This window comes from Patagioenas fasciata, chromosome 13 (genome assembly GCF_037038585.1).
Source record: "Patagioenas fasciata isolate bPatFas1 chromosome 13, bPatFas1.hap1, whole genome shotgun sequence".
Classification (NCBI taxonomy): Eukaryota; Metazoa; Chordata; class Aves; order Columbiformes; family Columbidae; genus Patagioenas; species Patagioenas fasciata.
The window spans coordinates 9173713-9189663 of record NC_092532.1 but is presented as its reverse complement, the minus strand read 5'-3'; the positions used below and the strand labels follow the sequence as shown (position 1 = coordinate 9189663).

At 49.2% G+C, this 15951-nt stretch overlaps 1 protein-coding gene across 2 annotated transcripts in view; it reads left to right on the top strand.

Annotated features, from left to right (window-relative positions):
• The first annotated feature begins 5575 nt into the window (after positions 1-5575).
• NFAT5 (nuclear factor of activated T cells 5) overlaps positions 5576-15951 on the top strand; it is a 58315-nt gene continuing 47939 nt past the window's right edge. For both annotated transcript variants that reach the window (XM_065848363.2, XM_065848362.2), the window contains exon 1: positions 5576-5937. In XM_065848363.2, the coding sequence (XP_065704435.1) occupies positions 5865-5937 (73 nt within the window). In that variant the 5' untranslated portion in view covers positions 5576-5864. The remainder of the gene's footprint in view (positions 5938-15951) is intronic.

Sequence of the window (15951 nt, the reverse complement as noted above, 5' to 3'; positions counted from 1 at the left end):
TGCTTGAAACACATCTGTTTGCTCCGCCAGCATTACTTTTACCTGCATTTTTTTTTCTTTTAAATAGTGTTTTCCTGGCACACTCTACTTTCAGTTGTATTTCTGTAAGTCCAGGCAACTTCTTGTCCCTTAATAACTACTGGGAAAACTGCCCATTAATCCCCTTTTGTTACAGAGCCTTTCTGTTGGTGCTGTTGTTTCTTTTTAACCAATTAACCGCCGTGGGGAGATCTTCTGTCTAGTTCCAGGGCTTCTGAGAGCTGTGAAGAGCCTTTGGAAGCCCAAGCAGCCTCTGCCAAACTGCTCTCCCTGTTCCGCACGCGCACCCACTCCCTCGGAGATCTTGAGGGGCTCGAGCTGCATTTACAGAAGGGACATTGGAGTCTTCCCGCTTCTCCAGGAACTGCAGGCATGGAGCGGCGTCTGCACCCAGCACGGGTATCGGTTTTACTGGTCTGTCACCCTGCAGATACCCCCTGCAGCTCTGTCCCGGAGCTGGGGCCGTTTGGAGGATGGACCGTCCACAATGGAGGCGGCTCCGTCAGCCTCGGCTCCCCTAGCGCTGGGCTCCCCATCCCACTGCTGCTCCCTCTCCTCGCTCCTTCCTTCTCCAGAAGAATTCTCGCTGAACCCCACGGGTGTGAAATGGCTCAGACAACAAAGGAGCATTACCAAAGCTTGTTTACCTGCTTTATTTGAGGATTAAAAAAGACAACCCCGAATCTTTGTCCTCACGCTGAACTTCTCACACAGCAGGGGTTTGTTGCCAGGTCCCCGCGCAATGCAGGCACTGGCTCGGCTTTCAGCCTGTGAGAAAACTCGCAGGGTGAAATGAAAGCTGGGTGTGTGTGCTCTACTTCCTTCAGGTGCTTGGGACGTGGAGTCGAGTGAAGAAACTGTAAACATGAGTGTGGGGGAGCTTCCACATTAACGTGACCGTGTTGTGGCTGCTCAGGAACGCCAGCAGAACGTGCTGGTCTCTTCTGCCTCTCCACAGCCCCAAGTCCTTGACAAAGCAGAATGGAACTATTAATTCATTGGGCTGATGGTTTGTGGAGGATGCGTTGGAGGTCTGAGTGTGTTCCTGGTTTTGCTGAAATTGGCTGATAAAGAGGAAAAAAATTATTGAGTTATGCTGTGTAAATTTATACAGATACAATTAAATATAAACACAAAAGGGTAAACACTGAAGCTTTCCAAGTACCCCTAATAGCACTGACAACATGGCTGCCTCAGGATTATTACAACCTGAATGTGGGTTTTTGCCTCACGACCTCAGTACTTGTGGGACAGAGAAAACAGGGCTCAGAGAGCTCCAGGGAACAAACTCGCACCCGGGACGTGCTCAGCCGGCCGCGTGTGCCGCCCGTGGGACAGCGAGGAGCCTCTGGCCACAGCCACTCTTGGGGCGATGGGGGACAATGCTGCGGCTTATTCCTGAGATGGAATGGGAACATCCATTTCTTTAACAGATTTAAATGGCTCCTTTTTCTCTTTAAAACCCTTACCAGATACTCAGGAAAGCCGCAAATCACACACAGCAGCTCCTGGTCCCTACAATGGAGCAGCCCAGGATCCTGTCGTCCCAATGTGGGGACAAACAGTGCCGGTGTCCCTGCAGCAGAACGTGGTGATCCCGATGGCTCCAGCTGCCTCCGTCACTGGGGAAGGTATTGCTGGTGTCACACGCTCGCCAGTGTCTCTTCTCCAGGGACACCACTCGCAGAAACGACTATAAAACAATTTTCCTGCCAAGCTCAGCAGCTGTAATGAGTCAGGAAGCCGTAACCTGGGAATAGGGAACTGTTGGCAGAGCCTAATGATTTTCTGACAGTCTTTCTAACACAGTTACAAAATAAAACACCTACGTAGGCTTCAAAATTGCAAATGGGGTTCACAATATTATGCATGCACCTGCTATTTATCGCCATTATCCTGGTTTAGACACCGTCCCCCTCACAGCTGCTGCTATCCAACCGCTTATGCAGGGAGAGGAACTTCATTATAAAAAGAGAAAATACCTTAGTGACATGTAACTTCTCCCGGGAAGCCTCCTGTGGCAGTGTCTGGCAGTGAATTGGTTAGGATTTTGGTGTATTTTAGTTACATTTTTGCCATATACTATGACCACAAAATCAAGATTATAACGTGCTCTTTGGGAGGAGAGGGCAGTCCAGCACAACTAGAGCTTTTAATGACTAAATAGTGTTAGCGCAGCGTGCAGCAGGGAGCAGTGCCTGGCTGTGGGACTCGGGGAGGTAACGCAGTGGGACAGGTCAGTGAAACACAAGGACGAGGTTTGTTGGGGCCATAAACTCCTCCCATGGGCCCCGGCATGTTAACCGGGGTGTGGGGCACAGCCGGGGAGCGGGGCCAGGGCAGTGGCTCTGGACACCAATGCAGCATCCCAGGCAGGCAGAGCCACCTCGGGGCTATGCCACAAGGAGAACGTTCTCATGCCACCTGTGAGCGCATTTATTGGCAATTACACCAGTCATCGGCTATGGGGTGACATGACCCCGCTGCAGCGCGAGCCCTTCGCCATCACGTCGCTGCTGCCGCTGTGCCAGTGGCGCCTGGGTTGTCAGTGCTGCTCAGTCTCGCTGGCCAGCAGTGAATTCCTTTGCCCTCCAAAAGCAGTGGAGCCACCTGCTCCATCCCCAATTGCTCCATCTCCCAGTGCTCCCATTCCAGCAGCAAGAGCTGCTTTTCTCTGCCACAACCCATCCGTCAGTGGCACCTTCTCAGAAAGCCTTGTTTCCCTTGTTACTGAGAAAAGGTGATTATAGCAGAGTCTTGCATCTTTTTCCCTGGACGCTTCCCAAACAGTTTGCTTTCTCAGTGCCTGGGTAGGAGCAGCTCCCTCTCTTCTCATGGGAACGGATCGTCCCGCGCGGGGCAGGGACTCACCTTCCCCCGAGGCTGCCCGGGACGCGCTGCCAAGGGGACACTGCAGCTCTTGGGAATATGACTGCTCCTCCAGAGCTTGTTTTTCTCCCCTCTCTGATCTTGCCACCATAAAAATAATTTCCAGTTGTTCAGTAAATTTATCAGCTAATCCTTTTAACTCCACAGTTGTATAATCTGAGCCTGCCCGTTTGTATGTTCAGCTTTCCCCTTCTCCGCTGCACGCTCTGGCAGCCAGATGAGGCAAAATACTGCCTTCAGACTCATGCTTTGAAATTCTTCATTTCTTGGATTTATAGCTGGCTTTTACCTTATTTCAATCACTCGCCATTGCTGTAACTTAAGAAACTGCAAAGCAGCTGGTTCGCCACGAAGAAATTTCACCTGCCAGCTGAGTGATTGTGTAGTGATTACAGCAAACCCTTTTGGAGGATGGTTAACGCAGGAGGACACTCGTGCCTGGTGTGAAGAACAAACCGTGCCCTCACACAAAGCTGCTCCACTCAGCACCGCAGCTCCGGGAGCGGAGGAAAGGGCCTGTGTGAGCTCCGGGCGCAGCACAGAGACGTCCCCAGCGCTTCCCCAGGCAGCGGCAGAGCCGTCCTGGCAGCAGCCAACAGCCGGGAATGGGACCAGGGACCAACAGCCCATTCTGAGCAAGACGCACGAGTGTGGTTCTTGCTGTGCGTGGCAGCACACGAGCGGCCAGAGCCCTTCCCAGGGATGATCGCACTTATTGAGCAAGATGGACAAACACCTCGCTTTGTCTGGGGTTCAGCCTCAGAAACACTGTGTTTGTAGACATGATGAAAATAACATGTTCAATAACAGTGGTATTATTGTCAGAGTGCCCTGAAGCAGCAGCAGAATTATGGTAACGAGCGCTCCCCTGGGAGCGGAGTGGCCAGGAAGGGCCCTGCAGATCCTGCAGCCCAGGGACGCAGCCGCGGACAGGAGCTGCTCACCGGCACGGCCCCGGCACAATGGCCCCGGCACGATGGCCCTGGCATGGCAGGACACACCGCCCGCTCCCTGGGGCACGCACTGGCTGTCTGGCCAGGAACAAGGCAATTCCTTAAGGAAAAGGTGGAGAGCACTGCCGGGCAAATCCCTGCATAGCCCAGCATGAGTTGGTGCAAAACCGTAATGGGTGAGTAGGTGAGAGGGGCAGAAACAGGAGATATGGAGGGCAGATGGTGACGGAAAAGGGTGTCAGAGTCTAGATACACGTGAGCCCTTGGATGGTGCTGAAATCTGCAGCTGTACTGTGTGTTCTCAACACTGCGTCCTCTTGAAATGCCACAAGTGATGATGAAGTTGGGCAGGGGAGATGCCAGCACAGCTCTGGGGGATTAAGGCAGTCGATCTGGGGTGAAAGGGATATCCGACTTCAAACAAAACCCAACACCTACTGCCCGGCTGCCACCGTTCTGTTGTGAACCGAGTGCTTGGCTCATGTGGGTAATGTGACAGAATGAAACCTGGTGCTGGCAGCACTGACACCAGAGTTTGGCAAGCACAGAGCACAGTCGGGCACTTGGTGGCAACCCCCGGGGGAGGCTGCGCCACAGTGACCCACCGACCGGCGTCTCCAGAGGCCCCGACCCTCGGTTCCGGCTGGTGGGGCACGGCGGGTTTCTGGAAGACACTGAGTGCTTTTGGAGGCGATTTCGCCAGGCCGTCAGAGCGGGCTGGCTAGGAACGGGCTGCGCGGGGGCTGGGATCCAGCGTCTCGGTGACACCGTCCCCGCAGGGACACCGGAGCCAGCAGCACGCGGCAGCTGTTCGCAGCTCCGGCCTCCTCCATTTTTCACAGCTGAAGCATCCGCCTGGCACCTCCGCTTGCTCACACCACAGCCCCTCCTGCTTTCCCATCCCCTTCCCATTTCCAAAGCAGACTTTTATCACCTTAGAAAAGTAATTTCAGATGTGTGTGGGTGATCCCGAGACCTCCTCACACAGGGACGGCTCCTGAACCTCTCAACTTCTCAGCACTAATGTTGTCCAGATTCCCCTGATCTGGGTACGTTTCCCCAAGCTGTACCCCAGTTTTGTTTCACTGAACTAAACCACACTACTGACAGTCTTTCCACATTTCCACTTTGTCTGCTTAGAAATATTTGCTTCTTTATCTGGACCACACAAACTGCAGTCAGCACAGACGCACTCTGCGCTGGGACGCGCTGTGGATGGTGCCGCTGCCCCCGCCGCCGTTCTGCCCCTCGTCCCCTCCACCGGGACAAGGGACAGCACCGAGCACTTGTCCACCACGGCCGCCGCCGCCGGTTGGCTCTAGGGAGGGCTCGTGCAGCCGCACAGCGCTGCCGGCAAAGCGCTTCTCCCCAGGGCCGCCCCTCACACCGGCCGAGGCAGAACCCCGAATCCCGGTGCGGCTCCCGCCGCGGCCGCGCCCCCCCGCACTTCTAGACGCTTCCGCGCCCCCGCCGCTGCTGTTCCGGCCGGCGGCTCCCCGCCCTCCGCCGCGCCCCCTCCCGCATGCGCACCGCGGCCCTACTGGCGGCGGCGGGGAGAGCGCGACGGCGGGCTGCTCCGCGCAGGCGTTCAGGGCCCAGCACGGGGGCTGTTCCGTCGCCGTGTCTCCCCGCCCACCGGGCGCATGCGCGGGCGGGCCGCGCGGAGGTTCCTTGTGCGCGCCCTCTCCCCGCGGTCGCGCAGGCGCAGAGCGGGGCCGGAGGGGGCGGCCGGGCGCGTTCTGTTGGCAGTAGCCGGTGCCTGTCAGCGGCGGCGGGTGGCGGTGCCCGGTGCCTACGGCGAACGGAGCCCCCGGCCTGGCCCGACCCGGCCCGATTCGCGGCCCCGACGTGCGGAGCGCCGCGCTCTCGCCTGCCGGTGTCTCCCCTCCGCACCCCGGGGCGGCGGAGGCAGCAGCGCCCCCCTCCCGGCCCGGCCCCCTCCTCCCGCCGCCCCCCTCGCCCCTGCTGGGCCGCGGAGCTGCGATGCCCTCGGACTTCATCTCTCTGCTCAGCGCCGACCTCGACCTCGAATCCCCCAAGTCCCTCTACTCCAAGGGTGAGTGTGGCACCGGGCCGGGAGGCGGGGCCGTGGGGGCCGCTGGGCCCGCGCCGTTAACCGTCGCTAAGGGCCGGCCCTGCCGCCGGGGCCCGCGCCTCGGACCGCCCCCCCTCCGCCCCGCGCTTCCCGGGGCCGGCGGGAGCTTCGCCCGGCCCGAGGGCCCCCTCTCCCCCGCTGGGATGCTCGGGGCCGTCCCGCCGCAAGGGGCCCCGCGGCCGCGCTGGGGCCGAGCCCGGCGGCTCCCCCGGCCGCATTCCTGGCCCGGCCGCCGCGGCCTCAAGAATGTGTCCCGACAGGTTCCTGCGCTCAGGGCCCGGCGGCGGCCCCCGTGGGAGCGGCTCGGCGGCGAGGGGCTGCCCGGCACCGCGGGCTCTGCTCCCACTCCTGCCCTGCCGGTGCTGGTGCCGGGACTGCGGCCGCGGCCCCGTTCGCCGCACCGGTCCCAGCGCATCCGCAGGGATGCAGCCGAGCCCGCTGGGGCCGGCGCTGCCCGGGTGACACGGGCGCTCCGACCTGGAGTTGGGAGCGCAGAGTAACGGGCACGGCGAGCACGGGCGGGTCGGGATTGCCCCGAAGCTACTGCTTAAGTTTGTCGGAAAAGGGTTTCAGTGGAACAAGCGGCCTCGGAGAGAACGTGAACGGTCTGATTTGGGTTAGAAATGGGCAAAGAACCCGAGAAGTGGAGGGCTGGTGTCCAGCATGGGTTACGGTACCCCGCAGTTCAGGCATGAGCTGTCGCCGGGCATTAACTCCATCCATGGGAGTCTGGGGGTGAAACGGCGTCATTGGGGGAAACAAAGAATATAGGGAGTTGTAAAAGTAAATGAATGGAACACCTATTTTAGTGGTATTGGAGTTTTAGTTTTGACAAGTGCATGGTAATGAGGTGATGTATGGTAGGACAAATGTTATGTGCTACACAAGTTCTTGACTTGTTTTCTCTTATTTAAAAGGCTTGTAAGTCCCTTGTAGTAGCTCATTGAGCATACCTGCCCACGGTACAACGGAGGGGGAGCAACTTTGTAAAGCCTTCTATTACCCTGTAGAAAGTGAGCTAAACAAAGTTTAACATTGTTACAGGAAAGAATAAATTTTTTTAGAGTTTTTGGAACTAATTGTAATAAGTTCACTAACTCTTGAGTTGGGTGTCGTTAGTGCCAAAGCTAAAAGAAATAAAAATACTTCAGCGAGTCAAAGCACATCTTTAAAGCTCTTAAACTGCCCAAAGTCATTGGCTCACTGTTTGGGGATCTTAAAATTATCACTAGCGCGTAAGAGTTTGCAGTTTGTTTGAAAGACGTTCCAGGGGTTTACTGCTCTCCTGTTTCTCTAACGTGTGTGTACCATTTGGTTTCAGTCCTAGTGAGGGCGACAGAAGGGAAAGAGTATTTTGAAACAGGGCAGTTCTGATTAAAAAAATACAGGTGATAAAACCCCATCAAAATGATCCTTTAATGTACTGGAAAACTGAATATCGTGCACTGTTAAAGTGATTTGTAAAACATTTAAGATAAAGAGGTTGCGTGTATGTTGTGAAATCTCTTCAAGGACTCATGCTTAATTGATCAGAACTTGTGAACTCACCAACCTTACTGAGAATTTTTTATATTTAATAGAATGGTTGAGTGTCTGTGTCAGGTAGGAAAATGATCTCAGACTAATTAATTGAGAGTTTACTTCTTCTTCCGGTGGTGTTGATGTGGGTTCAGGGCTAGAAAAGGTCCAGAGAAGGATGTTTGTTGCTCAGTAGTGGCCATTAATGAGCTGCTTGATCCAAACAAATGGCATACGATAGAGGTGTACAAAGCAGTGAATGGCTATAAAGAGGTTACAGCAAGATTTGCTTTTCCTGTTTTGTCATAATGAAAGATCAAGGAGATGTTAAGTTGAAATGCAAAATTAAATTAAAATTGAGAACAAATGAATATACTTTTCCAGAATACTGAAGTGATCCTGTTTGCTGTGAGGTATATTGGTACAATTTTTAGCTGGGTTTAGGAAAATTTATTAGTGCTTATCTGATTAATCAGAACATACTTTGGTGTGCCTTTTTTTTTCCTAGATAGATATGGATAAATTTATCTCATCGCTTGTATTCATACTCACAGCATCTCTCCACAGGATAAAGGGAAAGGTCTGAACACAGTGAGAAAGCCACAAATATGCATTTGTGATGAGGGTGTGTTAGGAGATTTAGTTTCTCCTAAGCGCTTTCCTTTCAGGAGCAGACCTGCCTGCAGATCGGAATCCAGCCTGCAGGTCGAACCGGGGCCAGGAACGACTCCTGCGTCTCGTGTTCCCGCGCACACCAGGGTGGCTGTGGGTTAGTGACCTGCTTGTGGAGGTTTGTCGATGATCACTGTGGGGCTTTGGAAATACGAAGAGTACGAGAGTGAGAGAAGCTGTAAGACTGGGGTGGTTTTCTAACATGTGAACTTTAGTTTACTGAAATGAAAGTAGAAGATTAGTAGTGTTCCGATTAAAATGCACTTGCCTGCTCTTAAAAGTGAGTTTATTTTAAAACCCAGTGAATTGAGATGCAGCTTATGCTGGTGCTATTTTTTATGGCATAGTGTGTCCTGTTCCTTGGTCGGATGGAGTTATGTGCTAAAGTTTTGGCTTGCTTGGCCATTTTGGTTAAGGTTTTTGTTCATATTCCTGTAAAAACATTCAGCAAAACTTCTGAAGGCACACAGACCTAAAGTGAAACAGCAAGACGGACAAAGGGAGAGTCGTTAATTTAAAACTTGATCTGATAAGTCATTTGAGTTATTTATTTCCATTTATGCATACCTTGGGAAAGAGAATATTTTTCTTTGGGTATCTGAATACTTCCAGTTTGTACTCCTGTAGGTGTGATCTCCTGAGCAGTTCCAAGCAGCAGGAATTCCCACTTGCCCAGTTCAGGCAGCCTGGTCCCCCATCTTTTCCTCATTGCTCTGCTCTTCCCAGCCCTTCTGTGGCCACGTGGGGAACTGGACTGGGGGTCACGTTAAAATCAACTCAGCTGTTCCCTTATTCCTTCCCACCCGTCCCTCCAGCAACCAAAAGGAAGAGGGGAGGAGAAGTGTTGGTTTGTAACAGGTGAGGATCCTGCAAGCAGCTGGTGCTGACTCCAGGCAGAGCCATGTGGGAACGTGGGACTGTTCAGCATAAATTGCCTTAAAATGATAGTGAAACTGTAGGCAAGCAGCAGGGCTCTGCAATACAACTGGTTAGAGCTCTTAAAAAGAACATAAATGCAAAATGTTGAGTCCAAGGCCGGTTGCTGTGGATCTCATCCCCACAGCTCCTGGGGAATGGGCTTGGGCTAAGAACTGCGCCCCATCGTTTTATGTGTAATCAATATTCTAAAAACGTATATGCTTTGTAGCCATGGCAGAAGGATAGTATGTCGTAGTAAGAAGCTAATAGAGATATAAAAAATTTGCCTTTTTGAATGCTGAAGATGTTTAGAATGTAATAGTTTTAATTCCCATCTTTACATAACATGCTCTCCTTTTTGAAATAAAACAACCCAAATGTGCATACAAATTGGTCACGTAGTAGAAAAATCACTGGAGCATAAAACCTAAAACCTTGAGGCTAGTTGTTCTGTGGTGGAATATCATATGGAACATTCAAATACAGCAAAGTTGGCTCTTCCTCGTAAACAGGCAGAGGTGAAAACCTGTAATTAGAGCAGTTTATCAAATGTCAGGTACTAAATCTGAGCTGATTAAATGTGTGATTAATTTAGCTGACACATTCATTTTGAACAATTAAAAAGTAATGTGTGTGCACTAGTAAAGTTGCATTTTTGGACTGCAAAAAGTATGATGAAAACTTCTTATTCATATATTCCTTCTCCATCCCTGATTTTGCTTTACACAACTGAGTAACTGTAAAACTGAGAGTCTTTCTGAAACTTGGAAGGTACTAGAAAAACGTTAGTAGTCTCTTAAATAGCTCTTTTGCCCTAAAAATGTCATATAGTCAAAACACTATTTTCATCCGTGCTTAAATGTTAACTGACGGTAATCTACTTGTGTGCAACTGCGAACTGTTGATACGACACGTGGGTTTTGGTGATATTTTTTTTTCCCTATGAGAATTTTTTTTCTTCCCAAGGATAAGTCTATGAGACAGCGACTGAGTTATCAAAGAGGGATGGAACAGACGCTTTGTAAAAATAGGAAGAGCCTGCATTTTGTTTAGAATACTTGGGTCCTTTTTGTAGCTCCAGGAGGTGCCATGCTGGGCAAGAGGTGCTGAGCGTTCCGGGGGCTGCACCCGCTGATGCCCTGGGACATCTGATTGAAGGCAAATGAGATGAGTCCACCAAAGTTCCCTAAATTCTGTCAGCCTTGTAAACGGCCTTTTCTGCTTTGAATTTTACTTGTTTATTGGCTTCACAAACAAAACTATAGAATACATTGCCGCAGGTTGATTCCACATGGTGCTGGAAGTAGGATTCTGAATTCACAGCTTTTCACTCTGTAATTTGAACATTGTGGTGCCAGAGCTGTTCAAACAGACTCCTTTCCCTGCTGGCTGTTCTCACCTGTGGACCGTTCTCTGAATTGTGCTAGCACAATTGTTTTTTGTGGCTGCAAGATAAATGGGATTCGGAAACCAATCTAGAATGAGTCTGTTGTACTTCTGATAAGATTTTCTAACATTGTTCTGCTCCCCGGTCTGGTTTAGTGTGCAGCTGCACGAGTGGTGTCAAGACAAGAAGGGGTTGTTGAGGATTGGGATTAAATGGAGGCTGCAGATGAGGTAGAGCTGCTCACCTGGCTCTGCTGGGAAGGAAATCCTCCTCGACATGCTTTCTGCTGTGTTTGCTGGGTCGGTGCTGCTGTGCTGAGCCTGGAAAGGCCGGATGTGCTACCTGGGCTGGGCTGGGGACAGGGGAGCCCCCGGTGTCCTGGGATGGAGGAAGGTGGGACTGTTCCTGCATCCCCTGCTCTGCTGCCTGCTTGTGGCTGCTGTCAGTGTGGGGTGTGGATGAAGGAGTAGGGAAAATTAAGAGGAATTAAGTAAGCTTTTTCTTTAGTTCTAAGACTATTTGGATTTTTCTCACAGTTAATTTTATGTTGGTTGTTTTTTTTTTTTTTTAAATCCTTCTACAAAAGTTGTAGTTTTCTTTTTTTCCTATTAAGAAAATCTCCATATATTGCTCAATTCTCTCGTCCCGTGGAAGGATTTGAATATTGCGATGAGAGGCTTGAATTTGACTTGATTTAGAGAGATCTCAGTGTGAGCACGTCCAGTGTTGCAGCGACTCCCTTTGGGGTCTCTTGACTAAAAATGATTGTCAGCATAGAGCCTTGATCTGATTTTTGCACCGATACACAGATTACTTAGTTTTGTGTGGAAATGTACTTGAGTTGGAGGAAAGGAAGAAGTAATGCTCTTTTTTTGTACACAAAGGCAATGACCTGAACTCATCTTGGAGTTTAGACGTGCTGGTAAATCCCTGGAGGAATTGATGAGTGGTCAAAGTGCAGGTGAAGGAGGGGATGTGGTCAGGTCTCTGCAGTTTATCACTTTTGTTATCTTCTTTGTGTTTATGTAAAGAGCAAACAAGGTTGAATATTCAGACAAGTTTTGGCTTTCTCGTCAGCAAGTACGGCAATTATTTTAGGGGCTGGCTGACATGAACTCTCAGATCTAACTTTGCACTGTGTTGTAAGAGCAGATTCTAATAGGCACATAGTAAAATCTTAAGTAACTGCAGTTTCCAAAAGCATGTGGTGCTTTAGCAGGGGTTGAAATGCAAATGCTCAGCATCAGTGACATTAGGTTATTGACTTGGGCAGCTCTGAGCGGTCTGTGTGGTGAATATCACCGTGCCAGACCAAGAGGAATGTTTTTACTATTTATGTAAATATGCTCTGAAGAATGGTTCTCCAGTTCCCTTGATTACTTGTCCCTCCAGCAGTTGGAAAGGTTTGACAGTTGTTTTGTAAACAATTAGAAAGAATTTTGGGTCACAGAACTTATCAAACTAATGCAATATGCCAAAGTAATGCAAAACGTTGATACTAAAAGCAGATTTGAGTTGCGCTGAAGTTGAGGCAGACAAAGGGAAGATGGATTGCAGGTCCCCTTAACGGCCTGACAAGGTGACGCAAATAGGAAAGAGGTTTAGAGACAGTAATAAAGTTTTCAAATGTTGGAGTTCCAGTCCTGTTCAGAAAAACTGGCGTTACAAGCCAGTTGTTTCAGTCCCTCATTGTCTAGAGGCCTGATCTTTTTTTTTTTTTTTTTTGTATGGATTTGCTCAGCAGAAGAGTCTGTGAGTTTTGATAGTAGCGCTACGGGCTGATTGGAAAATACTGAACTGTGGAGTTCAGTAGCTTCTATTAACTGTGACAGTTTCTGATTCCTGTGCATAGGGGAACAGGACCTGCTAATGCGACTCTAACTGATAGTGGCCACACAAGCTGCTTTGCAAAGCGGGGCAGGGGGATGTGACTTGGGATGATCTCCCCTGTTAAAGGACGTTCTGCTCCTTGGTGCGTGTCCTTGGGGAGCGTTGGTGGCAGCAGTGACTCCGTCCTGTGGCAGAGCTCATGCCGAGCAGCACTGCACGTTGTATGTTTGAGTACCACGAGTCCCACTAACAACTTGTTTCCCAACTCAGGACTGTACCTTTGCAGTGAGGTTCCTTTGTACGTACACATGGATATGCTTAACTATTTTGCGGTATAACAGGAATATCTAGGATCTTATTCAGTTCTTTTTGACTCTTGATTAGTTTTTTGCATTCAGCGAGGAATTCCACAGTCCAATTGTATACTCTGTGAAGAAATATTTCTTGTCCTCCATTTTAAGTTTACTTTCTCTTCAGTTCAGTATTAGGACTGAAGAGGTTTTCTAGTTCAAAATATTTGAGTATGCTTTTTGTATCTTAGGGTGGAAAAAAGGTGGCTTAGCTTGGAATATGTATTCCTATTAAAGCAGATGTACTGAGGAACTTAGAATTACAGTTTCTAATAGGCTTGGTTATATCTCGTAAGTAAATAGACCCCAGGAGTCCTATTCAGGTTAAACTTCGGAGAACCACAGGGTGTCCCGGCCGTGCAGGTGGTGGGTGAGGAGCGGGGAGTGTTTTGGGAGGCACTGCCAGGGCCTGTCACACACTGGCTGGGCTTGGCAGGGCACTCTGAAGATCATCTAAGCCAAGCCGTGCCAGCTGGACCCGCTGGGCTGGGACCATGGCCAGGTGGGTACTGCCCATCCCCACGGATGGAGACTCCACAACCCGCCTGACCAGCCTGTACCAGTGTTGATTTGCCTTTGTGGGTAAGATAATTAAGATGGAATTTAAAGTGTTTTAATTTGTGCTCACTGCCTCTTGTCTTGTCCCTCGTCACTGCTGAGAAGAGCCTCTGGTTCCTTCATCCCCTGAGCTCCCTGCTCTACAGGATGAACAGCCCCGGCCCTCAGCCTCTCCTTGCGCAGAAGATGCTCCAAGCCCCTCATCTCCGTGGCCCTACGTGCCTGTCAGTTGGTGGGTTCTGAACAGCTTTTCCAATCATTGGGATGTTTGTGGGTTTCCATATCAGAAATTCTCATGTCTAATGTTATGTTGCACTCATTTTCTTATTGGGGTACTAAGTCAAATTTTTCTTTTGAATATAGCTGTTTATTTTCCTGAATTCTGTAGGAAATGTAGCCTGAGATTTTGTATTCTGATATCAGTTTTGCTGAGGATATCTACGAGGTTCAGAACCCATGGGGAGATGTGACTGCCACATTGCTCCTTTCAGAAAGGAGATCACACTTGTTTATCAAGTGTGTTCTTTGAAAACCACTTTGTGGGCATTCCTGGAGTTCTGTGCTCAGGCACACAGTTTTAAACTCTTCCCTGCGTTTGTTAGCGATAAAGAACTTCGATCATCTCTTCTCTGTAAGTCTATGTCTGTGAGTGTGATCAATGCCTGTCCTTAGCCTGTGTGTGGATTTCACTTGGGAATAAATCTTATTTTGTTTTTCTTCTAGGACATCTGAATTCTAGAAAGGGCCATCGGCCTCGCCATGAAACTTGAACTGCACCTGGAATAGGGTTGCTCTTTAATCAGATGGGGAAATCATTAGGTTTCTTATTTTGTGGCCTGAAAGGATTCAGTTTAAGCTTCAGGAATTCAGTTACTTGCTACCACTTAAGTAAAAAAGGTGCGTTTGGAGGTGTGGTAGCAAGGAAGGGATTACATTGTTTAGAGTAGATTTAAGTACTCCTTGCCATGCAGGTATTTCAGTACATTAATACAATAGCAGAAGAATTGATTTGGGAACATTACTGCCTGTCTGCATCTGAGCCAAGGAATTTGAAGGCTCTCTTTTTACTGAATTAACTTTTTAGACATAAAGGTAACTGAAGTACTCTGGGTGTTCGAAACAAACGCTCTCTATAGTGGGATACGAGTTACCTGTTGAAGAAGCTTGGAGTACAACGTTTTTTCATGCTTAGAAGTCCCATATGGAAAAACAAATCAATCGAGCTGAAGAGATCTTTAAGTCTGCCAGCATATGACGTTTGAGAAGCTGCTCATGTCGGGGGGATAGTCCTGGACAAGGGATGCTGGAATCCCTAGAAGCTTTTGACAGGCACACCGTGTCCATCCAGATATGATCTGTACACCATTTGATAGTGGAAACAATTGAGGCATGTTTTAGGTGGTAAAAGGATAAATGGTTTGAGCAGCTGTTAGATTTATAGAGGGTATGTATGTTCAGGGAGGCCAGTGAGCTGGGGAGTTAGTCTGTAGCGGATTGTGAGAATATGGAAGATATTGTAATAGGAATACTCTGTAAACTTATTGGTTCCTGTAAACATTTCCGTATAGTTTGCTCCTATCAGAGAAAAGATATGGGCTAATCAATATTTAGTTTGATTTTTTTTTTATGACCATCCTCAAGTTTTATATAATTTGCAGCTCCCGAGCACTAACACCACTGATTCTTCCGCTGCTGGTGTCCCTCCAGTTCAGTTGGAGCTGTAGCTGTGTAGTACAGAAAGGGATCTCATCTCTGATCCTCATTTTGCTGTTAGATGCTTGGCTTCTGTTCCCACTTGTCTCCTGACAGTCATGTGTGAACATACTTGGAGAAGAACTTGCTTCATAGTTTCAAACCCTGTTTTTACAGACAACTTGCATCTTTATTCCTTGTGGAGTTCCTTCCAGGTGCCGTGTTTGTCCCAGAAGTTTGCCCAGGGCCGTACAGGTAGTGCGGGGATCTCACAATACCAGAGAGAAAAGTTGGCGAGATTCAAGAGTCTCAGCTCCATTGCTTCCACATACCTGACCAGCTGGTTTATGAGAAGTTCTCTTACAGATGTCAGACTTTGAGCAGAGCTTTCTTTTAACTGTGCTGAGGATTGGTTATTAAACATTACTTCGTGTTTGTTTTCTAAAAACTCTGTTTATCATTCAACATAGTGCTTGAATTATAACTAGAAACCAAAATGATGGTAGGAAGCATAAATGTTTCTCAGTTTTGGGGATGACTAAAGGAAATACCTTTCAGTGTTCAGTATCTGACTAGAATGAGGTGAGGGAGGTGCGAAGATGTTTTGTGGGCTCAAGACACAAGACATCGTGCTGGGAGTTGCTGGGACATGTCAGGTCTCGTGAGCGGAGCCTCTGCACCCAGGTCTGTGATAAAATACTGAATCCGTGAGGCTGAAATGTATTGCAAGTCTGTCTGAATACCTGTATGCTTTTATTCTTCAAGGTCAGATATTGTGGTATAGCTTCAAAAGAAAAACGTGTGTTACATTTTTCATTGCTGGTATTGGATTTCTTGTTCTACAGTAGATGTGAGAGATGGCAAAAAACATTGGAAAAAAACTTTGCAAACCTGAAAAGGCTGAGAAACATTGCTTTGAGACAATAATAACAGGTCAGGTGGGCTTGGGTGTCTCTGAATGTGGATGGTGCGATGGCCCCACGTGGCCACAGGCAGAACTGGCTGGGGCACCTGATCACCTCTGTGCTTCTGCTGAACTTTGATTTTTGA